This window comes from Anabrus simplex, chromosome 8 (genome assembly GCF_040414725.1).
Source record: "Anabrus simplex isolate iqAnaSimp1 chromosome 8, ASM4041472v1, whole genome shotgun sequence".
NCBI classification, from domain to species: Eukaryota; Metazoa; Arthropoda; class Insecta; order Orthoptera; family Tettigoniidae; genus Anabrus; species Anabrus simplex.
Window position 1 is genome coordinate 232,057,448 of NC_090272.1, and position 27,732 is coordinate 232,085,179.

Here is a 27,732-nt window from a genome sequence, read left to right on the forward strand (position 1 = left end):
AACATCTAAATGTTATCTACCAACCAGAGTCCTGCAGAGAGGCCCAGCCCATGAGCTGCTTCGGCAGTAGGCTGCAATGGGCTTTGAAAGGCTCGAACATAAGAAGCCCGTGACGTCATCGCACGGGCCGGTCCAACACCTCCTAGATAATAAGGCCTCACAACTGTTCGGCATGTCTACCGTGACGTCACCACCGGGAGGCAAACTTGAACCTTCTCAGTGTTAAGAAAGCAATGAGTGTGGCAACGTGTTGGTGCAATTATGTAGAAGTGTTTTAATTATTTTAATTGTACCAGTTGCGAATCGTTGTGTACAATGGTGCTAAAGTGTTGTGTGCCCAACTGCAAGGGAAATTACGATAATGATAACAAAGTCCATGTGTTTAAGTTCCCGAAAGATGAGGTTATGCAGCAGAGATGGTTACGTGCAATTCAAAGACAAGATTACAGAGTTACTAAATACTCGGTGGTGAGTAACTGTTACTTTTACATTCTCACATAATCATAATGCACATAGGCGTATTAGGTATTAAACTACACGCAGCAACTGGTGATATGTAGGTATGTTTACTCTCGTAAGATATGAGGTTATGTTAGCTTACAATCAAGGGATACATTATTATTATTATTACCCAAATTAGATTTATTATACACATTAAACTACATGCCTACATATGTAGGCCTATTCACTCTGTAAATGCATGAAGTTGGCTCACAGTGGTATCTTATTTTATAGGTATGCCACAGACATTTCAAAGCCAGTGATGTCTTGTGGGAAGTAACTGCTACTGATTCAAAGACAGGAAAAACTTTAACTGCTCCTCTTCCAAGTCCACGACTGTCAGAGAATGCACCCCCCTGTATCTTTCCCAACTGTCCATCATATTTATCTTCACATTCTACCAGTTCAAGAGAAGAACCGGACAAAAAGAGAAGTAGAATAGAGAGGGAATCAATAAACAGAGCAATTGAAGATAGTATCAACAGTCATGCCTCATACACAGACAGAATTTCAGTCCACAATCTAACACAACTGAAAAGTAAAATAAACATGTTGATGTTACCTGATGGTTGGTGTACTGTTGTGAAGGAAATGCAAGTAATTTTTCTGTACATGGATACATTAAAGCAACCACATTGCATAGCATATATAATAATTGAAGAGGACATGACCTCAAAAGTGTATTCTAAAGGGGTTTTATTGCAGTGTAAATTTTCTAATGTAGACAAAATTACCAACACAAATGAAGTACATTCTTTAGTTACAAAATTCCATAGGTACATTACAGGGAATGAGTAACAGTGTGCAGAAAGATACAACAAATAAGTTAATTCTAGGCCTAGTGGGTGAATTGATCACTGAGGAAGATGACCCCACGTTTAATTTAATAAAATCACAGTTAAAACTTTCCTTAGTTCCTAAACACAAAAGGGAGTATGATAATGATTTTCTTGTTATTTGTTCAATCTTCCAACTGATTTCTCCTCATGCTTACAAATTTATGAGACATAGAAGTAATTTAATTTTGCCACATGTTAATACTTTGAAAAGAGTATGTTCCAGTCTGAATGGTAGCCCAATATTAGAACAGAACCCTACATATTTTCTGGAATATATAAAACAGAAAGTTCAAGGTTTTCAACAGAACGACAAATTTGTAACATTGATGGTAGATGAAATTCACATTTAAACCATACATGGACTTCAAGGGAGGGAACATTGTAGGCTCATGTGCTAACACTACCAATGTTGCTACATCAGCACATGTATTTATGATTCAGAGCATTTTATCATCAAAGAAGGAAGTAGTTCATATTCTCCCTGTGTCCAAGTTAACAGATGATGATTTACACAGTATCATGTCAAAGGTTATTGTTGGTTTGGAATCTATGGGATTTAATCTTCTGGCTGTTGTGACCGATAATAATGCTCTCAACACCAAAGCAATGTCAAAATTTTCAAATCCACCTCAACTTAAAACTGAGTATTGTAATCCTGGAAATCCTAACAAGTCTCTTTTTTATCTCATTGACACTGTACATTTATTTAAATGCATCAGAAATAATTGGCTCAACCAGAAAACTAATGGTTTGGAATTTGTGTATCCTGACTTTGATGATTTTTCTAAAGTTAAAGTTGCATCTTTCAAAGCTATAAGGGACTTGTTTGAGGCTGAAGGGAATGACCTTGTAAAGCATGGGTATGGTTTGACTGTCAAAGCTCTATGGCCTTCAAGTTTTGAAAGACAAAATGTGAAATGTGTGTGTCAGTTGTTTAATGACCATATAGTAAATGCTTTACTAGTTGTAGGAGAAAAGCACAATTTAACATCATATGAGGGCACAGCTGAATTTGTAAAAGTAATCACTACCTGGTGGCAGATTGTTAATGTAAAGACCCCTTTCAAAGGTGTAAGACTTAATGATAAATTTCAACAGCCTCTCACCAACAAACCTGGTGATGAACGGAAGGGTTTTTTAATGAAGTTTGTTCAGTGGTTAGATCACTGGGATAATCTAGGTCTGAAATGTGGCAAATTGTCTAGTCAAACGCATAGGGCTCTTACTCAAACAACTCACTGCCTTATACAGCTAACAGAGTTTTGTTCTGAAGTACTGAAATGGTCATACTTTCTTCCTGGAAAGTTTCAGACAGATGCATTAGAGGCACGATTTGGTGAATACAGGCAACTTGCAGGTGGCCAATACCATGTTTCTGTTCGACAGGTGTTTGAAATTGAGAAAAAAATAAGAATCTTGAATTCAATTGAACTTCCCATTTCTAATGGTAGGAAAATTGTTGTAAATGATATTGTTGATGAAGATATACTGTTAGATCATGATTATTGTGCAGTTTCCTCATTTCAAACATTTACAGGCGAGCTCAATGTAACAGACTCAGATCGTGACAGCACATCTGGTGTTGCAAGTGTTTTAACATACATAGCAGGTTATTGTTGTCATTCTCTTCTCAAGAAATTAAATTGTAATTACTGTGCAGATTTCTTAGTTTTGAAAGATGTTAACCTGTTAGAAACAGTCATCATAATGTTATTGACAGCCTCAATAGGGGCAATTTGAAATATCCTGCAGAAACAGCTGTACACTTAGTTACATACACATATGTCATCATAAAAAAGATGTTGAGGCCAGAAAGTGAGAGAAAATTCCTTAGCTGAAATAACCATAAGAAGTATGTAAGTGATGTGACCCTGCAAATTGTTCTCTCAGCTGATGAATGTATAGACGACAGGAATGAATGTACGGAGCACACTTCAGAATATTTGTATTACAACATTATTTGGAAGTGTACAACTATTCTAATAAATAACTACTGCAGGAACAAAACTAATGAATCCACAAAATATTGTACAAATTCAAGAAAGTCTGTAATTTTCTCAAAATAGGTGTGTACAGTACTCATGTAATAGGCAAAAGTATCGAAGTCATTTTGCATTACTAGCATGCTTGATATATGATGATATATATCTTATTAACTTTAATGCCAATATGTTATAATTTGGACCTAGGCCTACCTACAGACCAGGTGAATGTTATGCTCCTCTTCCTTAATATTATGAACTCAGTGTCTTTCTAAATTTTCCCAAAATGGAAGTTTGTAAATAAATGTGAAGTTAGTGTATCATATTTTTGTAGTACAGTCTAAATGTTAGGCCTAAACTAATTTTATGCGTTCTCTTTTTATTTTAAAATCAGTTACTGTCTATTCAGTGCCTATGCCAATTGAAATATGTTTGTGAATTTCAGTTCTGTGTCAGCCTGGAGTAAGTTAACATTGTAAATGCTGCCGTGATTTAAAACAGTGTGTTGTTTATCTTTAATGACAGTCTCTCTAAGATACGGTAATAACGGCAATATAATTCAATGTCCTCTAAAATTTAAACTTTATTTGTTGGTAAATAAGTTATTCCACAAGCTAAAAGCATTAAAATCATGTTTGTGTGTGACCATGCTTTGCGTTTCTTTGGATTGCGATCGCCTCCGTAGCGTGACGTCACAGCGCTGTTGTGAGGCCTTATTATCTAGGAGGTGTTGGCCGGTCTGGACGAGCGCTATGTCATTCATACGCGGTGAGCCAAGGACAGCGCTGTGGTAGTTCTATGGGCCAAGGTCTGTCTAGGGAGGTCAAGTCACGAATGCTTCTTATGGAGCCGCCATATTGGGTCTTGAAGCGAGCGTAACCAAAGGCAAGTGCATTCGAATTTAGAGGATTTCGGTGCCGTACTTTGGAATAAAAACAAAATACCAACTATTTTTCATAAAGAATTTAATTGGACATCTACTGTTCATGTGTATATAACTGTATAACACTTAAATGATATGAATACATTCACAGCTATTTGAATAGGAAGATAATTAACAGAGCCTGATTTTTTTTTTTTTTTTTTTTTTTTTTTTTTTTTTTTTTTGAGAAACAAATATCAACGTAAAAGCTTATGTCCTACTCTTTTACTTCCTTACAACTTTGTCTTACTGTGTTTCTTATTATCACCTGTCAAATACGTAATCTTATTGACAGAAACATAGAAATCTGTACAGTGCGTGTGTCATATTGATTACCGGTACATGAAATACTGAACTTGAAGTATTGTACTTAAAGTACTAAAAGACAGTTGTAATAAATTACCTTCAGCGTTTTCTTTATTAAGAAAGTAATTGCCGATACTGCGTTTCTAAAAGGTTACCCCAGTATGTTGACAAACACTGAATGCCTCTTGAGTTGAGTGCATTAAATTATGTATGGTAACTGTTGTTATACATTCATGTGGTATTTCTTTGGGTTCGAAGGCAAAAATACCCTGCACATGTGCAACAAGAGTGATGTTCTTAGCTACTCTTAACTAGTTTACTGATAACCCATGCAGCTTTATAGTACCAAGTGTTGGTGGTGATTATTGTTTTAAGAGGAACCATCCTCTATAAAAACTAATCAGAAGAAAACAAATGGAAGGGGTCCAACACTTCGAAAAATGAAGATATCGGCAAAAGAAAGATTAAGGCCACAAAGTGCGTGGAAATGAAAAACTTCCTAGGCCTTGAATGCATTAATGCCGTCGCGGTCGGAAAAGAACAAGTGTTTACCAGGAAAGGTCGGATGGGCTAGAATACGTGAGAGCCTAACACAAGTAAGTGAAAGCAATGTAAAGACTCAGCTAAGGGGCTCGTAGTCACAACCAAAATTGATTTCCCCCCGTGGGTGGGGGCAATAGAATAACACCCACGGTATCCCCTGCCTGTCATAAGAGGTGACTGAAAGGGGCGTCAGGAGCTCCTAACTAGGGAGCGTAAGTTGGCGACCACGGGGCTCTTAACTGAGTCCTAACATCCATGCATATAATAATAATAATAATAATAATAATAATAATAATAATAATAATAATAATAATAATAATAATAATAATGGTTAAGAAAATAAATGCCATTGGTAGACACGATTCCTTAAGAAATAGAAATTCAGTCAATATTAAGTTGAGTTAACCTAGGTTAGGATATTACGTTAGGCTACGGTACGTTAAATTACAGTAGTTGGTAAGTGCGAGTGTTGTGATCTTTAAGTATTTGTCCAGCCATATAATGTATTTTATAGAGCATTTAAGATTAATCAAATATAGCTGTAAATAATAACTACAGTACCGTATAAGACTGCTATTAACAATTATTGTTGTAATGATGGCAAGCTGGACACAAATTGTTGGTTTGAAGAGATAGGTGATGGTGGTGATCACTGTTTTAAGAAGAAGTACAACTAGGCAACCATCCTCTATATAACACTAATCAGAGGGAAATTATTGAAGGGGTCCGACACTTCGAAAAATGAAGATATCGGCCAAAGGAAAACAAGGGCCACGAAGGGCGTGAATATGAAAGACTCCCTAGTCCTCGCAAACCTAATAGCGTCGGGGTCAGAAAAGAACAAGAGTTGACCAAGAGAGGTCAGACAGGATGGATGAAAGTTAGGAGCCTGGCACAAGTAAGTGGAAGAAATGCCAGGACTCAGCTGAGGGCCGCATGGTCGCCAACCCACGCTCCAAAGTTCAGAGCCCCTGGGGCCCCTTTTAGTCGCCTCTTACGACAGGCAGGGGATACCGTGGGTGTTATTCTACCGCCCCCACCCACAGGGGGATTTGAAGAGAGAGGCCAGCGAAATTAACCAATTACGGTTAAAATTCCTGACCTTTCCGGGAATCGAACCCGGGACCCCTATGACCAAAGGCCAGCACGCTAACCATTTAGCCATGGAGCCGGACACATGAACAGGAAATCTTCATAAACATCAATACTACTATTACACATGTCCTGTTACTTTTCTTGCTTGTTTTGAAAGACAATTCCCTTTCTTTAGGGAGGTTTCCTACCATATGTCAAAGACTTGGGTGGATTAGGGGCGTTGAAAATTGTTGGGATGGAATTCCTCACGAGTAGTTTCCGTCCATCTGCCCTCTTTAGTTCAAATTGCGATTCTTCAAAATTATGCTAGAAGAAAATACATAATAAGACCTATAAATATAAAACATCGTTCATATAAACATATTATTATTATTCAGGAATAATACGAGTGTATAACTTCACTAACCGCGCACTAGACGGAATTATCTGTAGATTGTCATTTGTCACGCCTACAGTTTTGTACCCACTGAGCTCTCCTTTGCTTATCGTTCGGGAAGCGAAACACTCTAATTCCGTCAGTTATCTTATTTTGCCAATTTGGTGCGGCACAGTATCCCATTTTCCTTCAAAATACAAGTAATAACTCGCATCATTACATCGAGCACGCCCACGTAACAACGATATTTAAGACCCAATATGGCCGCCACCGCAAAGGATTGTGGTAGCGTGACCAGACCTCCCTAGACAGACCTTGTATGGGCTGACTGCTTCAATGTGTACAGTGTACTGCAGGGGCAGCCAACTGCGTGTACGTGTGATGTCAGGTAACACGTCACACACTCTGCTCGGGCAGCGAAACGATGTACTTAGTACTGTAACTGAGAAGTGAAGGCTGGAGGGGCGAGGGGAAACACAACGTCATTCGTAGGAGGAGGTCCAAGGACTGCAGGTACAATGCCGTATGTGTAGTACATATTTCTCTCTACATATTTTATTGTAACGTAACTTCAGAGTTATAAAGCAAGTTTATTTCTATATATACAAACTAAACTTGTTTTCTGTCGGTGTATCTTCGGAACCAATATTGAACAAAAAATTGCTGTGTTTTACAATATCATGCACTGTAGAAAGAGTGCTAATAGTAAGAAATAGTACAGTTTTACAACAAAAATAGTACAAAGATTAATCTGTAAACTCAAAACATATGTTTTACCTCATGATGTCGATAATCAGTTGCCACTCGTGGGTTTCCGTGATTTTTGTAGTCTTTTTTCGTGGACTAGTTTTTCAATATTAGGAATTAATGTTTGAGAAACACTAAGTGTAAGAGCACACTTCAAATTGTGATCTGACAACTGGCTTCTCTGTTTAGGTTTAGTTGTTTTTAAAGTAGAAAAGAGTTGTTCACAGGCATACGTAGAACCGAAAATACTCAATATTCTTGCTGCAAACCTATGAAATCGGGGAAACCTTTTTTGTGACAAATTTCTATAAAAGTCACACAAATCTTTCTTATTTACAAATTTATCTCTTAGTTCTCTATCACACTGTAAATCTATTAACTCTAATTGTAGGTCTGAATCAACGTTATCTGCAACAACGGAATATGGCGTGGCTAAAAGTTGAAAATCAGTTTCCAGACACTCCAAATTATTAAATCTAGAATAAAATTCCAAATAAAGGTTTTTTTATGATTTTGACATACCTATCAATATCCTCAGCCGTAGCACATTCAAACACTGTAAGCAGTTTTTGAAAATGTGGAATACTGTTCATGAACTGACGCTCCCACAGACACAATTTTAATTTCAACGATTTCACTCTATCAAACATTTCTGTAATTATTAAACCCTTTCCCTGGAGAGAAACATTCAGAATGTTCAAATGACCTGTTAAATCTGCAAGAAATGCGAGGTCACAAATCCACCCGCGATCTTGTAGTTCGGGGACTGGCACATTTTGTTGCTCCATAAATGTAGCTATATCTTGTCGTAGTTGAAAAAACGCATCGAGTACTTTGCCTCGACTAAGCCAGCGAACAGCACAATGATAAGGCAAATCACCAAGTTCACTGTCACTTTCTGCTAGAAATTCCTTGAACTGCCGATGACGTAAGGCCCTTGATCTTATGAGGTTAGTAATTCTAACCACTGCAGTCATTACATTGTTCAGTTCAATGCTTTTCGCACACAGATTTTCTAAATGTATGATACAGTGAATTGGAACAAGTGTGTGAGCTATATTGAGAGTCTTCATTTTTTGTATTATGAGCCCAACTACTCCAGAATTGCGTCCTACCATAGAAGGTGCACCATCTGTTGCTATTGAAAATAGTTTGTTCCATGGCGAGGAAGCATTTTCAACAACACTTACAATGCAGTTGAAAATATTAATGCCTTTCGTCGTATTCTTCATAGGCACTAAATCCAGTAGTTCCTCCCAAATTGTAAGATTTTCGTTAACCCCTCGGATGAACACGGCTAGTTGGGCCGTGTCAGAAATATCTGTGCCCACGTCAATTGCTAAGGAGTATGCCCGGAAGCTTTTTGTCAGTTCTAATAATTGTAGGTGGACATCATCAGATAGGTCTTGAATTCTTCTCGACACTGTATGCGCGGACAAGCTGGTAGCTTCGAACTCTTCAATGATATTTGGACAAAACTCCTCAGCTGCTAGAATTAAACATTCCTTTACGAATTCACCATCACTGAACGGTTTAAGTTTCTTTCCAATTAAATATGAAATTTTATAACTCAGTCGAACTGCTGACTCACTGATCGAATGCTCGACAGGGGTATGTAATTTACCTTTTAGTTCTGTAATTACACGTACCCTTTCCTCGCCTTGATATCGATCATAATCTGCAGCGTGACACAAACTGTAGTGTTGTTGTAAATTATATCTTTTTACATACTGTAGCTCTTTTCTACAAACTAAACATTTAGCTGTAGCATTCCTATCATTTTCAACAAATAAATATAGATCTTCCCACAAAGATAAAAAGATCGGAGGGGTAGGTAGCTTGTCGCACCGTGATGTGCCCGGTTCATCCATACTTATGTACTGTACTGTACCAATACCACCACCACTTCGTAAAGCACTGAACGTGTTTCCTACTACTGTCTCTTCGTCTCACTCTACGACAGCGACTCCCCACCTTCTGCGCTCATACGTCACACGGTCCCTCTTACACCACACGCCAGCCAGTTGGCCGACTCTGGTCTACTGCGTGTCACGGTCGAGTGGAGCCGATCAAATTTGCTGTGGTTTTCAGTTTGACTCCTCTGTCTATCCTGTTATCGGAAACAAATGTGGACTGTAGTTCCAAAAGAAAGGAAACCGTGGCAAGAAATCGTGAAGTTAAAAATAAAAAAAAAGAAGGAACAAACGAACTAAAAATCGCACAATACAAGACTTCTGAACCGGATCCTAAACTTAAAAGTCGTATTTGGTTGGTATTCAAGCTTGCACCTGACGGTGATGGGAAAGACGTTAATTTTGTGTGCTGTACGATCTGCAGTGAACTTTATGTACACACTAGCAGTTACCCGCGACTTCTCGCGTGGATTTTGTAATTTGATAAAAGTAATCGTTCCTCGGTACTGTACTAAGACATTATCTGAAAATCCCTGAAGTATAAAACCTCTCTGAAACATAGTTTCATTTACCCCAGAAACTCTTTGTAAACAAATGTGTGGTATTGCCTTTTGGGGCTGAGATGACCATACGACATAGAACTGTACACGTGAGAACTTCTTCTCTCAAGTAAAAGGTTTCTTTATTTTTAAAGGAGATTACAAATGCATATTTCCACATCTGTAACATCTTCAGGTTTTGAGATATATATGTATGCGCATAAAAAGAATTCAACCCCTTTATCAGCCCATCCTCGACCCTGCTACGCAATTTCTCAAAGAAAGTAGGAAATAGTCTCCCTCAATCATCAGAGCGCAGTGTTTGCGTGTCAGGCGAAGCAGAGTAAACTGGGGGCGTGCACGAGGCAGCGCGCAGCTTGTCGCACCGAACACAAATCAGGGCCCTTCCCGAAAGGTATTCCGTGGTAGATACATAGGAATGAAGGGGGATAGCAACAAATAAATAGCCCAAAGGGATCAGGTTTTTAGAATCATGACGCATATTGTGACAACATCAAAGAAGGCTTATAAACATCATACATAGTAATAGTATTTCACAAATCTTTGGTATAGGTCAGGTACTGGATACAATAGACATCTTAGATAATGAAGTTAAGAAATTAATGGGTAAGCGCAAGCGCTTTGTGAGAATTAAAGACAGACAACTAGATTTAAATAGTTACAATAGTACCAACATTGCGACAGGGTGTCACCTCGAATATGCTTGAAAAAAAAGAAACACTACTGGTAGAATGATGTATTCAGTAAACATAGAGACAGCAATGCGTACAAATCTCCACATTAATACTTGACAATATTTAATCCCCCGGATACAAATTTCGTTAAGGTAAAAGAACAAGTTGACAACAATTTTAGAAACCTCTAAATAGTAAGGACACCTATGAAAATTCGCAGACCATTTACAAATGCTTTTTGTGTATTTTAATTTCCCATAGAAGAAGAAGGAAATAACGAGGGCATACACCGGTAGAAGGAAAGGTAGGGATAATAGATAAATAGAAAAGAGAACAAACCAGGTAAGGACATTAAGAGAACAGGCAAGGATCAGGCTGCAAAGTCCCGCATGAGGTTAAGTCCATATTACACACGACATGAAGTTTTAGCTCGCTTATAGGTCCGCCAAGGTTAACTCCCCAATCAGTTGTCAGTGTTCACAGAAATGAAAAAAAAGAGCTCCATAGTGTAAAATAAGGTCCATGAGGAGCCGAAATTTTAAAAGCTGATGTTCGTAAACAAAGTCTCTGTGGAGCTACAAGAATATCAACATGAACAAGTGAAATAAACATGAATCTGCTCACCCAGCAAGACGAGGACAGTTTCCACACAGGTTGAAAAGGTCAACACGGACCAGCCGCGGACAATATGACTCCCACTGCTTACATTGACATAATCCACACACCTGATCAAAGATTGAGGCGAGATGGCAGGTTTATATAGGCCGGGGAGCAAGCCGTGGAACATACGGGAACAATGATAACGTCAGGGGGTGGCGGGGAGAGGAAGGCAGGCACACACACAGTCGTGAAACAGCGAAGACAACAGACGGAAGTAGTATAATGCAGGGATTCTACGGCACCTCCTCCGCCGCCCGCCTCCTCCGCCGCCTCCTCCGCCGCCTCCTCCGCCGCCGCCGCCGCCCGCGGGAAATTTGAATTTTGGCGGGAAATTTGAATTTTGGCGCGAGATTTGAATTTGTAAACAAAGCCACGTGCTTTTTGACAGCTGTCATCGACAACAACGCATCGCTAACCTCACTGCTGCCATCTTGACGGGCCTAAATCTCACTAGTGCCAACTTAACCTAACTAGCATGAGGTAAACAAAGCCACGTGTTTTTTGACAGCCACGTGCTTTTTGACAGACAACAACGCATCGCTAACCTCAGTACTGCCATCTTGACGGGTCTAAACCTCAGTAGTGCCAACTTAACCTAACTAGCGCGAGGTAAACAAAGCCACGTGCTTTTTGACAGCCACGTGCTTTTCGACAGATTTGTAAACAAAGCCACGTGCTTTTTGACAGCTGTCATCGACAACAACGCATCGCTAACCTCAGTACTGCCATCTTGACGGACCTAAACCTTAGTGGTACCAACTTAACCTAACTAGCGCGAGGTAAACAAAGCCACGTGCTTTTTTGACAGCTGTCATCCGCCATCTTTAAACCACAGAGCACTGTGCTGCCCTCTTTATCGTAGTAGCTGCAAATTCGTCACCTGTCATCCGCAGTGCTGCCATCTTGACGGGTCTAAACCTTAGTGGTACCAACTTAACCTAACTAGCGCGTGGTAAACAAATCCACGTGCTTTTTTGACAGCTGTCATCCGCCATCTTTAATCTATAGAGCACAGTGCTGCCCTCTTTAGCTACTTACCTTTGAAATGTGGTGGCGAATAATTTGAAAAATGCTTTTTGACAGCAGCCATCTTTGTGCACCGTGCTGCCCTCTTTAGCTAGATACCATTGAAATGTCGTGGCAGACAATTCCACGTGACAGCAGCCATCTTTAATCAAGACAGCACCGTGCTGCCCTCTATGTGGTGGTGGCAATTTGAAAAATTCTACATTCTCTTGTTTGGAAACAAACCCATGCGCTTTTTTTGACAGCTGTCATCCGCCATCTTTAATCCAGAATGCACCGTGCTGCCCTCTTTAGCTACTTACCTTTGAAATGTGGTGGCGGCAAATTCCACGTGCTCTTGTTTGGAAACAAAGCCATGTGCTTTCTTGACAGCTGACACCCGCCATCTTTAATCTATAGAGCACAGTGCTGCCCTCTTTATCGTAGTAGATGTAAATTCGTCACAGCTGTCATCCGCAGTGCTGCCATCTTAACGGGCTTAAACCTTAGTGCTACCAACTTAACCTTACTAGCGCGAGATAAACAAATCCACGTGCTTTTTTGACAGCTGTCATCCACCATCTTTAATCCATAGAGCACAGTGGTGCCCTCTTTAGCTACTTACCTTTGAAATGTGGTGGCGGATAATTTGAAAAATGCTTTTTGATAGCAGCCATCTTTGAGCACCGTGCTGCCCTCTTTGTGGTGGCAGGCAATTCCACGTGACAGCAGCCATCTTTAATCATGAGAGCACCGTGCTGCCCTCTATGTGGTGGCGGCAATATGAAAAATTCTACATGCTCTTGTTTGGAAACAAACTCACGTGCTTTTTTCTGACAGCTGTCATCCGCCATCTTGCATCACAAACCTCAGTGCTGCGCTCTTTAGCTAGATACCTTTGAAATGTGGTGGCGGCAATTTGAAAAAAATCTATGTGCTCTTGTTTAGTAAACAAAGCCACGTGCTTTTTATGACAGCTGTCATCCACCATCTTTAATCAATAGAGCACTGTGCTGCTATCATGCGGGCAATTTCATCACCTGTCATCCGCCATCTTTAATCTACAGAGCACCGTGCTGCTCTCTGTAGTAGCGGGCAATTTGAAAAGTTCTGTTAGCTGTCATCCGCCATCTTTAATCAAGAGAGCACCGTGCTGCCATCTATGTGGTGGCGGCAAATTCTACGTGCTCTTGTTTAGTAAACAAACTCACGTGCTTTTTTGTCAGCTGTCATCCGCCATCTTTAATCTATAGAGCTCAGTGCTACACTCTTTAGTTGAAATATGGTGGCGGATAATTTAAAAAGAAAAATTCTACATCAGCCATCTCTCGACGCTAATTGCACAAGATGGTGGCTATACATGACTCCTTAAAGGTGCTTATGCAAGATGGCCGCTATACATAGACTCCCTTGGGATGCTTGCGTAAGATGGCGGTTATACATGGCTCCTTATGAGACGCCCTAGAGATGCTTACGCAAGATGGCGGTTGCTCTTATGAGGCGGCTTAAGGGTCCTTGCACAAGATGACTAGAGACGCCCTAAGGATGCTTGCGCAAAATGGCGGACGCAAGATGGCGGCTATACACGACTCCTTATGAGACGCCTTAAGGGAGCTTGCGCAAGATAGCTGCTGCTCTTAGCTTAGAGGCTAACGTGTCGTGCTAGTTCGATTCATTAAATTTGGGGCTTAAATGCAAAATGTTAAATATCTCGAAAACGGTGCATCGTAGAGCAAAGCGGACAAAATTTTTCTGACCAATACCTCGGTTCGCAGTACGAGGAACATGATAGCATAAGTCTAATGATGAGATCGACGGTTCGGTTCCTACTTAGGCCCTTTGGCATTCACTCTGTTTTAGCTTGTATTGAAGTAAGTCTTCGTAACATGATCAGGTCTACCTATGGTAGAGAGTATAACGTGCCGTGCAGGTTCGATTCATTAAATTTAGGGCTTAAATGCAAAATGTTAAATATCTCGAAAACGGATAAAATTTTTCTACCTGATACCTAGGTTTGCAGTATCAGGAGCATAAGAAAAACATAGTCTAATGATGAGATCGACGGTTCGATCCTTACTTAGGCCCTTTGGCATTGACAGCTATCTAATTCTACAAGATGGCGGCTATACATAGCTTCTTATGAGACAGCTTAAGAGCGCTTGCACAAGATGGCTGCTGCTCTTATGAGACGCCCTAGGGGTGCTTGCGCAAGGTAGCAGCGACAAGACGGTGACTATACACAGCTGCTTATGATACGGCCTAGAGGTGCTCACACAAGATGGTGGCTGCTCTGATGAAGAAAGCTAGCTTTGCATCGCGCAGGTATTTTTACAGCACTAAACCTCATACCTTTGAAATTTGGTGGCGGGCAATTTGAAAAATTCGACGTGCTTTTTCTTCACAGCAGCTATCTTTAGACAATAGCGACTATACATAAGCTGTTAAGGCCTCCTCTTATGTCAAGGCATAGCTCTATCGAACAAGTTTAAACCTGCATCGGAATAGCTAGATTAAGCACGTGCTGCAGTGATGACGTCATTATGCATGTTTAGACTTGCAAATCACTAAAGAAACATAACAAGACTAGAATCGAACACTGCACTCTATACCGTGATCATGTGATCGGAACATTGATTGAAGTGTTTAGAACACTCAATAAGTGATCAAGACTATAATAGAACACTGTACTCGATACAACATGTGTTTAGAACATGTCAGGGGATACCTTTGTTCTAAGAAGATTAGATTACCGCACATTCCTTGTAGGGCTAATAGGCTAAAGGGCTAATGGGCTAATGGGCTAATGGGCTAAAGGGCTAAAGGGCTAATGGGCTAAAGGGCTAAAGGGCTAAAGGTGCAACAACCTCATCGATCGCTATCAGCAAGAACGCTTGTACTTTGTTAAGTGTAGAAAATTAATCTTTATTTGTAAATGGTTTCATGTTCAGAACAAGGAATGGAAGGCAAAAGGGCTAATGGGTAAAAGGGCTAAAGGGCTAAAGGGGTAATGGGCTAAAGGGCTAAAGGGCTAAAGGAGCAACAACCTCATCGATCGCTATCAGCAAGAACGCTTGTACTTTGTTAAGTGTAGAAAATTAATCTTTATTGGTAAATGGTTTTATGTTCAGAACAAGGAATGGAACCTAGGGGTTACGTCTTACCTAATAAAATCCCCGAGGTGCGATGAGTTACGTTTTTCGAACTAGTGTTTGGAACACTGAACTTTTCAAGATGATAGCAGAGAGTTTAGCAATGTTCTGTTGTTGGATTTTAAATTCCCCGCTATAACATGCATAAGGTGGCAGCCTTGAGGTTTACCGCCGTAAAGATGGCAGCAGTGAGGTTAGCGACGCTCTATTGTCCTTCAAAGTGAGGTTAGGGTTCGTCAAGAAGACAGCTGTCAAAAAAGCACGTGGCTATGTTTACCAAACAAGAGCACGTGGTCGTGACGTCACGGTCACGTAATCAATCCTTAGCTCGACGTCGTTAAGAGCAGCATTAGGATAACTTATGCTTAAAAGTCTTGGGAACAGAGCAGCAGTATGAATTGCCATGTTTCAAAGCGTGTACACATCGCCTATCGATTTTACATGCATCGACCATCGTACTAAACTTCATCCGCTAGATAGTGCTGCTATCTTAGCATAACCTATACCCATAAAATTAAAGTACAATGAACAGTCATGTTTCAAAGCGTGTACACATCACCTATCGATTTTACATGCATCGACCATCGAACTAAACTTCATCCGCTTGATCATGCTGCTATCTTAGCATAACCTATACCCATAAAATTAAAGTACAATGAATAGCCATGTTTCAAAGCGTGTACACATTACCTATCGTTTTTGCATGCATCGACTCTCGTACTAAACTTCTTCCGCTAGATTGTGCTGCTATCTTAGCATAACCTATACGCATGACCTTAAAGTACAATGAATAGCTATGTTTCAAAGCGTGTACACATTAACTATCGACTTTGCATGCATCAAATATCGTACTAGACTTCTTCCGCTAGGTTGTGCTGCTATCTTAGCATAACTTATACACATGAACTTAAAGTACAAAGAATAGCCATGTTTCAAAGCGTGTACACATTACTTATTGATTTTGCATTCATCGAATCTCGTACTGAATTTATTCCGCTAGATTGTGCTGCTATCTTAGCATAACCTATACCAATGAACTTAAAGTAAAATGAATAGTCATGTTTCAAAGCGTGTGCACATCAACTATCGAATTTGCATTATCGCCTCTCGTACTAAACTTCTGCAGGTAGATTGTGCTGCTATCTTAGCATAACTAAGACACATGAACTTAAAGTACAAAGAATAGCTATGTCTCAAAGCGTGTACACATTACTTATTGAATTTACATTCATCGAATCTCGTACTGAACTTCTTCCGCTAGATTGTGCTGGTATCTTAGCATAACCTATACGCATGGCCTTAAGGTACAAAGAATAGCCATGTTTCAAAGCGTGTACATATTACCTATCGATTTTGCATGCATTGACTCTCGTACTAAACTCCTTCCGCTAGATTGTGCTGCTATCTTAGCATAACCTATACGCATGACCTTAAAGTAAAAAGAATAGCCATGTTTCAAAGTGTGTACACATCACCTATCGATTTTGCATGCAACAAATATCGTACTAAACTTCTTCCGCTAGATTGTGCTGCTATCTTAGCATAACTTATACACATGAACTTAAAGTACGAAGAATAGCCATGTTTCAAAGTGTGTACACATTACTTATTGATTTTGCATGCATCAAATATCGTACTAAATTTCTTCCGCTAGATTGTGCTGCTATCATAGCATAACCTATACCCATGAACTTAAAGTACAATGAATAGTCATGTTTCAAGGCGTGTACGCATCAACTATCGATTTTGCATGTATCGACTCTCGTACAAAACTTCTTCAGGTAGATTGTGCTGCTATCTTAGCATAACTAAGACGCATGAACTTAAAGTGCAAAGAATAGCTATGTTTCAAAGCGTGTACACATCACCTATCGATTTTGCATGTATCGACTCTCATACTAAACTTCTTACGCTAGACTGTGCTGCTATCTTAGTCTAACCTATACGCATGAACTTAAAGTACGATGAATAACCATGATTTAAAGCGTGTACACGTCACCTATCGATTTTGCATGCATCAAATATCGTACTAAACTTCTTGCGCTAGATTGTGCTGCTATCTTAGCATAACCTGTACGCATGAACTTAGAGTACAAAGAATAGCCTTGTTTCAAAGCGTGTACACATTACCTAATGATTTTGCGTGAAACGACTATCATACTAAACTTTTACCACTAGATTGGGCTAAAATCGTGTAAGTGTACTGCTATCTTAGCTTAACCTATCGATTTTACATGACTCGACTATCGTACTAGACCTTCCGCTAGAGCATGTAGCAATCGCTTCTGTGTATCCCTAACCCATGTGCACGAACATAAAACATAAAGAAGAGCTATGTTCTAAAGCGTGTACACATCACCTATCGATAATGTATGCATCGACTATCGTACTAAACTTCTTCTGCCAGAGCGTACGACTATCGCTTGTGTGTGCACGAACTTAAAGCATAAAGAATAGCAATGTATAAAAATCTTGTAAACAAAGCAGCAGCATTACGTATAGTCAAGTTTAAATGCGTGCATACATCATGTATCCATGATGCACACAGTACTAAACTTATTCCATTAGAATGTACAAAGTTCGCATGTGTTTGTGCTGCTATCTTAGCATAGCCAATGTGAATGAACTTAAAGCATAAAGAATAGTTATGTGTAAAAAATCTTCTGAACATAGCAGAATGTTTACTACGTAGTTGTAGACATTAAACTTTGCATGCTGAGGCGGCATACTACGTGACCGTGACGTCACAGCCACGTGCTCTTGCTTGGTAAACATAGCCACGTGCTTTTTTGACAGCTGTCTTCTTGACGAAACCTAACCTCACTTTGATGGACAATAGAGCGTCGCTAACCTCACTGCTGCCATCTTTACGGCGGTAAACCTCAAGGCTGCCACCTTATGCATGTTATAGCGGGGAATTTAAAATCCATCAACAGAACATTGCTAACCTCACTCTTGCCATCTTTACGGCGGTAAACCTCAAGGCTGCCACCTTATGCATGTTATAGCGTAGAATTTAAAATCCAACAACAGAACATTGCTAAACTCTCTGCTATCATCTTGAAAAGTTCAGTGTTCCAAACACTAGTTCAAAAAACGTAACTCATCGCACCTCGGGGATTTTATTAGGTAAGACGTAACCCCTAGGTTCCATTCCTTGTTCTGAACATAAAACCATTTACCAATAAAGATTAATTTTCTACACTTAACAAAGTACAAGCGTTCTTGCTGATAGCGATCGATGAGGTTGTTGCACCTTTAGCCCTTTAGCCCTTTAGCCCATTAGCCCTTTAGCCCTTTAGCCCATTAGCCCATTAGCCCATTAGCCCTTTAGCCTATTAGCCCTACAAGGAATGTGCGGTAATCTAATCTTCTTAGAACAAAGGTATCCCCTGACATGTTCTAAACACATGTTGTATCGAGTACAGTGTTCTATTATAGTCTTGATCACTTATTGAGTGTTCTAAACACTTCAATCAATGTTCCGATCACATGATCACGGTATAGAGTGCAGTGTTCGATTCTAGCCTTGTTATGTTTCTTTAGTGATTTGCAAGTCTAAACATGCATAATGACGTCATCACTGCAGCACGTGCTTACTCTAGCTATTCCGATGCAGGTTTAAACTTGTTCGATAGAGCTATGCCTTGACATAAGAGGAGGCCTTAACAGCTTATGTATAGTCGCTATTGTCTAAAGATAGCTGCTGTGAAGAAAAAGCACGTCGAATTTTTCAAATTGCCCGCCACCAAATTTCAAAGGTATGAGGTTTAGTGCTGTAAAAATACCTGCGCGATGCAAAGCTAGCTTTCTTCATCAGAGCAGCCACCATCTTGTGTGAGCACCTCTAGGCCGTATCATAAGCAGCTGTGTATAGTCACCGTCTTGTCGCTGCTACCTTGCGCAAGCACCCCTAGGGCGTCTCATAAGAGCAGCAGCCATCTTGTGCAAGCGCTCTTAAGCTGTCTCATAAGAAGCTATGTATAGCCGCCATCTTGTAGAATTAGATAGCTGTCAATGCCAAAGGGCCTAAGTAAGGATCGAACCGTCGATCTCATCATTAGACTATGTTTTTCTTATGCTCCTGATACTGCAAACCTAGGTATCAGGTAGAAAAATTTTATCCGTTTTCGAGATATTTAACATTTTGCATTTAAGCCCTAAATTTAATGAATCGAACCTGCACGGCACGTTATACTCTCTACCATAGGTAGACCTGATCATGTTACGAAGACTTACTTCAATACAAGCTAAAACAGAGTGAATGCCAAAGGGCCTAAGTAGGAACCGAACCGTCGATCTCATCATTAGACTTATGCTATCATGTTCCTCGTACTGCGAACCGAGGTATTGGTCAGAAAAATTTTGTCCGCTTTGCTCTACGATGCACCGTTTTTGAGATATTTAACATTTTGCATTTAAGCCCCAAATTTAATGAATCGAACTAGCACGACACGTTAGCCTCTAAGCTAAGAGCAGCAGCTATCTTGCGCAAGCACCCTTAAGGCGTCTCTTAAGGAGTCGTGTATAGCCGCCATCTTGCGTCCGCCATTTTGCGCAAGCATCCTTAGGGCGTCTCTAGTCATCTTGTGCAAGGACCCTTAAGCCGCCTCATAAGAGCAACCGCCATCTTGCGTAAGCATCTCTAGGGCGTCTCATAAGGAGCCATGTATAACCGCCATCTTACGCAAGCATCCCAAGGGAGTCTATGTATAGCGGCCATCTTGCATAAGCACCTTTAAGGAGTCATGTATAGCCACCATCTTGTGCAATTAGCGTCGAGAGATGGCTGATGTAGAATTTTTCTTTTTAAATTATCCGCCACCATATTTCAACTAAAGAGTGTAGCACTGAGCTCTATAGATTAAAGATGGCGGATGACAGCTGACAAAAAAGCACGTGAGTTTGTTTACTAAACAAGAGCACGTAGAATTTGCCGCCACCACATAGATGGCAGCACGGTGCTCTCTTGATTAAAGATGGCGGATGACAGCTAACAGAACTTTTCAAATTGCCCGCTACTACAGAGAGCAGCACGGTGCTCTGTAGATTAAAGATGGCGGATGACAGGTGATGAAATTGCCCGCATGATAGCAGCACAGTGCTCTATTGATTAAAGATGGTGGATGACAGCTGTCATAAAAAGCACGTGGCTTTGTTTACTAAACAAGAGCTCATAGATTTTTTCAAATTGCCGCCACCACATTTCAAAGGTATCTAGCTAAAGAGCGCAGCACTGAGGTTTGTGATGCAAGATGGCGGATGACAGCTGTCAGAAAAAAGCACGTGAGTTTGTTTCCAAACAAGAGCATGTAGAATTTTTCAAATTGCCGCCACCACATAGAGGGCAGCACGGTGCTCTCATGATTAAAGATGGCTGCTGTCACGTGGAATTGCCTGCCACCACAAAGAGGGCAGCACGGTGCTCAAAGATGGCTGCTATCAAAAAGCATTTTTCAAATTATCCGCCACCACATTTCAAAGGTAAGTAGCTAAAGAGGGCAGCACTGTGCTCTATGGATTAAAGATGGTGGATGACAGCTGTCAAAAAAGCACGTGGATTTGTTTATCTCGCGCTAGTAAGGTTAAGTTGGTAGCACTAAGGTTTAAGCCCGTTAAGATGGCAGCACTGCGGATGACAGCTGTGACGAATTTACATCTACTACGATAAAGAGGGCAGCACTGTGCTCTATAGATTAAAGATGGCGGGTGTCAGCTGTCAAGAAAGCACATGGCTTTGTTTCCAAACAAGAGCACGTGGAATTTGCCGCCACCACATTTCAAAGGTAAGTAGCTAAAGAGGGCAGCACGGTGCTCTCTGGATTAAAGATGGCGGATGACAGCTGTCAAAAAAAGCGCATGGGTTTGTTTCCAAACAAGAGAATGTAGAATTTTTCAAATTGCCACCACCACATAGAGGGCAGCACGGTGCTGTCTTGATTAAAGATGGCTGCTGTCACGTGGAATTGTCTGCCACGACATTTCAAAGGTATCTAGCTAAAGAGGGCAGCACGGTGCACAAAGATGGCTGCTGTCAAAAAGCATTTTTCAAATTATCCGCCACCACATTTCAAAGGTAAGTAGCTAAAGAGGGCAGCACTGTGCTCTATAGATTAAAGATGGCGGATGACAACTGTCAAAAAAGCACGTGGATTTGTTTACCACGCGCTAGTTAAGTTAAGTTGGTACCACTAAGGTTTAGACCCGTCAAGATGGCAGCACTGCGGATGACAGGTGACGAATTTGCAGCTACTACGATAAAGAGGGCAGCACAGTGCTCTGTGGTTTAAAGATGGCGGATGACAGCTGTCAAAAAAGCACGTGGCTTTGTTTACCTCGCGCTAGTTAGGTTAAGTTGGTACCACTAAGGTTTAGGTCCGTCAAGATGGCAGTACTGAGGTTAGCGATGCGTTGTTGTCGATGACAGCTGTCAAAAAGCACGTGGCTTTGTTTACAAATCTGTCGAAAAGCACGTGGCTGTCAAAAAGCACGTGGCTTTGTTTACCTCGCGCTAGTTAGGTTAAGTTGGCACTACTGAGGTTTAGACCCGTCAAGATGGCAGTACTGAGGTTAGCGATGCGTTGTTGTCTGTCAAAAAGCACGTGGCTTTGTTTACAAATCTGTCAAAAAGCACGTGGCTGTCAAAAAACACGTAGCTTTGTTTACCTCATGCTAGTTAGGTTAAGTTGGCACTACTGAGGTTTAGGCCCGTCAAGATGGCAGTACTGAGGTTAGCGGTGCGTTGTTGTCTGTCAAAAAGCATGTGGCTGTCAAAAAACACGTGGCTTTGTTTACCTCATGCTAGTTAGGTTAAGTTGGCACTAGTGAGGTTTAGGCCCGTCAAGATGGCAGCAGTGAGGTTAGCGATGCGTTGTTGTCGATGACAGCTGTCAAAAAGCACGTGGCTTTGTTTACAAATTCAAATCTCGCGCCAAAATTCAAATTTCCCGCCAAAATTCAAATTTCCCGCGGGCGGCGGCGGCGGAGGAGGCGGCGGAGGAGGCGGCGGAGGAGGCGGGCGGCGGAGGAGGTGCCGCAGAATCCCTGCATTATACTACTGACGGATGGTAAGCGCGGCAGTCCAATGTCACTACCCGGAAGCGATGAATATACACAAGGTAAGAAAACATATTTTGGGAGCACACTACAACCCCCACCTACGTGGATTTCCCGTAAACAAAAAAGAGTGACATGTTTATTTATTTTTAAAGGACATTCCAAATACCAAGTTCCATGTCTGTAATATGTAAAGTTTTTTACATACACTGTAGATATACCGGTACTCATTTTAAAAATGCACCTGCTTTTTCAATTCTTTTCAGTCCCTTAAGTGGTTTTCCCGAAAACAAAAAATACGTGTTTATTGATAAAGGAGCTTCCAAATACCGATTATCACGACTGTAACATCTTCAGTTCTTGAGATATTTGTATCCTCATGAAAAGAATTAAACACCTATTTCAACGCTCCCCCACTCCGAAGTTAATTTTACCCCCAAAAAGGAGTTCTTTATTTTTAAAGGTGATTTCAAATACCCATTTTGACGTCTGCAACATCTTTAGGTTTTTTATATACGTATACTCATGCAAATAATTCAACTAATATTTCAGTCCTTTCATCCCCCTTAAGTGGATTTTCCAGAACCAAAAGAATACGTATTTCTTTCCCCTTAACGAAGACTCTAAATACCAATTTTTACGTCTGTAACAACTTCAGTTTTTGAGATATCAGTACCCTAATCAAATTAATTGAACCCCCCTTTTCAGTCCATTCCCCCCACGTTAAGTGATTTTCAAAAAACAAAATAATACCTGTCTTTTATTTTTTAAATATTAAAAATATCAATTTTCACTTCTGTAACGTGTTAAGTGTTTGAGACATACTGTAGATATGCTCATCTTAAGAATTCTCGCCAGCCCACATTTCAGTCCTCCCCTCCTCCTCCTTAAGTGTCTTTTCCGAAAACAAAATAATACATGTCTATGATTATAAATACCACTTCACGTCTGTAACATGTTAAGTTTTCGAGATATATTGTACATATGCTCAGGGATTATGTGTACAAATTTTGGTTGGCAGCTATGCCCAAACGTACACGCATAATCTCGCTGCTGTAGAATCCTGGAGCTGGCGTTGCCATGGTTACGGCAGTTCATTTCCTTATCCGATTCCGAGAGCAGGGGTAGTGTGGTACCAATATCTCCATAACGGTCGGTTTTAGGGACTTAAAACATAGTTTTCGGGCCCGTAGGGCTTACCGAGATTTGTTTTTTGGGTCAAGGGGCTTAAAATGAGCTTAGTCTCGTCCTTGCATGACAAATTCATTATTTCGCCTATATTAGCCTATTATTTTTATACACTGACTGACAGTGACAATGCAACACCAAGGAGGAGTGGTTCGAAAGGGATGAAAGTTGGGGAAAAAACAGAGACGGCACGGATGAATAATTGATGTTTATTTCAAACCGATATGCAGGTTACACAATGCGCACGGCATCGACTCAGTAGAATGTAGGACCACCGCGAGCGGCGATGCACGCAGAAACACGTCGAGGTACAGAGTCAATAAGAGTGCGGATGGTATCCTGTGGGATGGTTCTCCATTCTCTGTCAACCATTTGCCACAGTTGGTCGTCCGTACGAGGCTGGGGCAGAGTTTGCAAACGGCGTCCAATGAGATCCCACACGTGTTCGATTGGTGAGAGATCCGGAGAGTACGCTGGCCACGGAAGCATCTGTACACCTCGTAGAGCCTGTTGGGAGATGCGAGCAGTGTGTGGGCGGGCATTATCCTGCTGAAACAGAGCATTGGGCAGCCCCTGAAGGTACGGGAGTACCACCGGCCGCAGCACATGCTGCACGTAGCAGTGGGCATTTAACGTGCCTTGAATACGCACTGGAGGTGACGTGGAATCATACGCAATAGCGCCCCAAACCATGATGCCGCGTTGTCTAGCGGTAGGGCGCTCCACAGTTACTGCCGGATTTGACCTTTCTCCACGCCGACGCCACACTCGTCTGCGGTGACTATCACTGACAGAACAGAAGCGTGACTCATCGGAGAACACGACGTTCCGCCATTCCCTCATCCAAGTCGCTCTAGCCCGGCACCATGCCAGGCGTGCACGTCTATGCTGTGGAGTCAATGGTAGTCTTCTGAGCGGACGCCGGGAGTGCAGGCCTCCTTCAACCAATCGACGGGAAATTGTTCTGGTCGATATTGGAACAGCCAGGGTGTCTTGCACATGCTGAAGAATGGCGGTTGACGTGGCGTGCGGGGCTGCCACCGCTTGGCGGCGGATGCGCCGATCCTCGCGTGCTGACGTCACTCGGGCTGCGCCTGGACCCCTCGCACGTGCCACATATCCCTGCGCCAACCATCTTCGCCACAGGCGCTGCACCGTGGACACATTCCTATGGGTATCGGCTGCGATTTGACGAAGCGACCAACCTGCCCTTCTCAGCCCGATCACCATACCCCTCGTAAAGTCGTCTGTCTGCTGGAAATGCCTCCGTTGACGGCGGCCTGGCATTCTTAGCTATACACGTGTCCTGTGGCACACGACAACACATTCTACAATGACTGTCGGCTGAGAAATCATGGTACGAAGTGGGCCATTCGCCAACGCCGTGTCCCATTTATCGTTCGCTACGTGCGCAGCACAGCGGCGCATTTCACATCATGAGCATACCTCAGTGACGTCAGTCTACCCTGCAATTGGCATAAAGTTCTGACCACTCCTTCTTGGTGTTACATTTGCTCTGTCAGTCAGTGCATCTTCCCCGTCTCCCCCCCCCCACCTCGAATTGTTTTGAAAATAAAATACAGCCCATGTCTCTCAGGGATAACGTATATTTACATTAGTAAGAGGATTTTTAGAATTGGTTCAGAAGTTTCTGAGATTACCCTCCAGATATACACAAACTAACACAATTCCTGCTCTCACACTATTATATTAGTCGGACTGATTTGGTCTTTTTATGATTAGATATAGAACGATGAACGACTTGTGCTTGAATGACGAGCATTCTAATGTTTTCGTGTCATTAGACTCCATGACTATGCCATAATCTGCCAAAGTAATGAAGTTTTCTTCGTGGATTGACGTTCATGATGCTCCTATTCCAACAGATGAGCTGGAAAGATATTTAAAGTAAAATTGTGGAATGGAAGAAGATGGATATAGCGTCCTATTGGAGAACAAAAGGACAAAACTATTCAAAATTTCACCAGATTGGTAAGAAAGTAATATGTATGCAAGCATCAAGTTCAGCTTCAGAGAGAAATTTCAGTTCAGTAGGCTTCAATCTCTTCTACAACCAGACAATTGCTGATGCTCTTTTCATTCACAGTAATTCCATTCCACCACCATTAACAATGACCAATAAACTACGCACACTAAGTAAAAGCTATGTTCAGGTTTGTTTTTATCGTTGGCATATTGCACGTCATTTCTGTTTACATTTTATTTTGAGGTAAAAGCGAATGAAGTCCTATGAATATGCTTCGTGTTATTTAGATTCATTTTCAGTTAACTTGGTGTCAATTGCAAACGAATATTAGTTTATAATAAAGTTTCTGTTTGTTTTCAATTATTATTATTACAGTGCAGGAGAAATCTCTACCGTTTAATTTCCAAATGCGATTAGCCTACTTTAAAATATGTTATTAGCGCCCGGGAATTCATAGAGTGAATGATCTGAATAGTTGTGTGACATGAACATTTCGTTGTGCACGGCGCACATGTTATTGTGGAGAAGTACTTAAGGTTATTCTACTGAGCCCGCCCAGTGCGGTGGGCTGCGGTGGACCGTATGAGCCCAGTGCTGTGGGCCAGTACGCTGCCGCGTCAGAAGAGAACGGCACTGCACGGACTGGGCTGCCGGAGCCCGTGGGCTTGAAGTGCTGCGCGATGGGTCTGGCTACAGGATTCTGCTACCAGCAATAGTTTAATTTTAAAATGAATGCATAAAAGTGCTAAAATCATTTAACAGAAGGTTATGTTTTATAAATTGCGCTTAGTTTTGCTTTTACCATATGTAGGTTCAATTGGTTACTGTCCATTGTTATGCTGGTTCTGTATCAACAACAAAACGCCTACTAAATCTGTGTAAAAAGAAAGTCAAAAGCAGAACTCATCATCAGCTCGGGAAAACGCGTGAAACATTCTCCTTTATTCTTCGTAACAGGTACATTTTCTTTGGGATTTTCTCTTTTCATAAAGGTATTCTGCCCTCATACGATGGCAATGAATATATCAATGTATATTTACATCTGTATTTAGTCGCGGTACGCACACGTTCTTAGCATTGTGGCAAGTTCTAAGTTTCACACATTGTATTTAAATTCGCAACGCATGATATTCCCACAAAAACGCGTTATACGATAACAATTAAATGAATAAATTTCACGAGAAGTATTACGTCCCTTGGATTTATAATACTTATCACAGGAAGATACCATGCCTAACCTAAACTATGAGGTCTCATTAGCTTAATAACTGCTGTTTACGTAAATCCTGATGTGATAAAATAAAAGAGCTAACATGCAATATACTCATGTTTGAAATTCTGTCTTTTACAGTTACAATTATCCAAAGAATGCCTCAATCCTTATGAATTACATTCACAAGTACAACTTTTACCATTCACTGAGCACGCCTCAGTTGATCAGCTGATTGGCTTGGCCCGCTTTCTACAGTACGGCCTGTATCTTGCGAAGACAGCGCTTATACATATTATTCTTCCGTTTAAGACAGCATCAAGAAAGTGTTCTACTTTTAAGGCCCAAATCAAGAGAATGGTGGTGATGGTTATTGTTGTGTCCTGCCCTCTACCAGACGACCGAATATATATTACTTCTTCTTGTCTACAGCTATTTTGGGGGCGTACATCTACGAGGAGAATGAGGAAGCCAAGGCTAAGAAGATACAAACCCTGCGGAAGGAAACGCTTCCGATGTACTTGTCCAAGCTGGACAAACAGGTGAAAGACAATGGAGGACACTTCGTCGGAGGAAAGGTATGTAGACACTGTCATCTGTCGTTTTTTTTACACACTGATAATTTCGTTTCAATTCTCAGAGTAGATCGACAAGCTAGAATAACATAGAGAGGAGGAAGCGCTGCCTGGCTGAAGCTAATTTAACATACGTCCGCCATGTTTCCAGTAGGGGACGTGGTTCTCGAATGACGAAATATGTTGAAAATACGCACTATAGAATCACTGGTGCAATATTAAAGACCGTTAGTCGAAAGCGTAGAGCATTATAATCATAGAGTTCACTTCATCCTCGTTGCGATGTGAGGCCAGCATGATTGCAGGGTAGTTCGAAAAGAATGTACAGAGAATCGTCATACAGTGACATACGAACTGGCCACGAAATAGAAACCCTGCTTGGTTGTTGTGGTTAAGCGGAAATTACAATAAAAACCGTAGATATAAATTAGTATTTTTGACGGA

At 41.2% G+C, this 27,732-nt stretch overlaps 2 protein-coding genes across 2 annotated transcripts in view; one reads left to right on the forward strand and one right to left on the reverse strand.

The window, feature by feature from the left end:
• Positions 1-27,732, reverse strand: part of LOC136879389 (glutathione S-transferase-like) — a 363,810-nt gene that overhangs the window by 159,829 nt on the left and 176,249 nt on the right. The window lies entirely within an intron of this gene.
• LOC136879040 (glutathione S-transferase) overlaps positions 1-27,732 on the forward strand; it is a 92,999-nt gene that overhangs the window by 56,355 nt on the left and 8,912 nt on the right. The window contains exon 3 of the mRNA XM_068229034.1: positions 27,146-27,291. Coding sequence (XP_068085135.1) covers positions 27,146-27,291 — 146 coding nt within the window. The remainder of the gene's footprint in view (positions 1-27,145; positions 27,292-27,732) is intronic.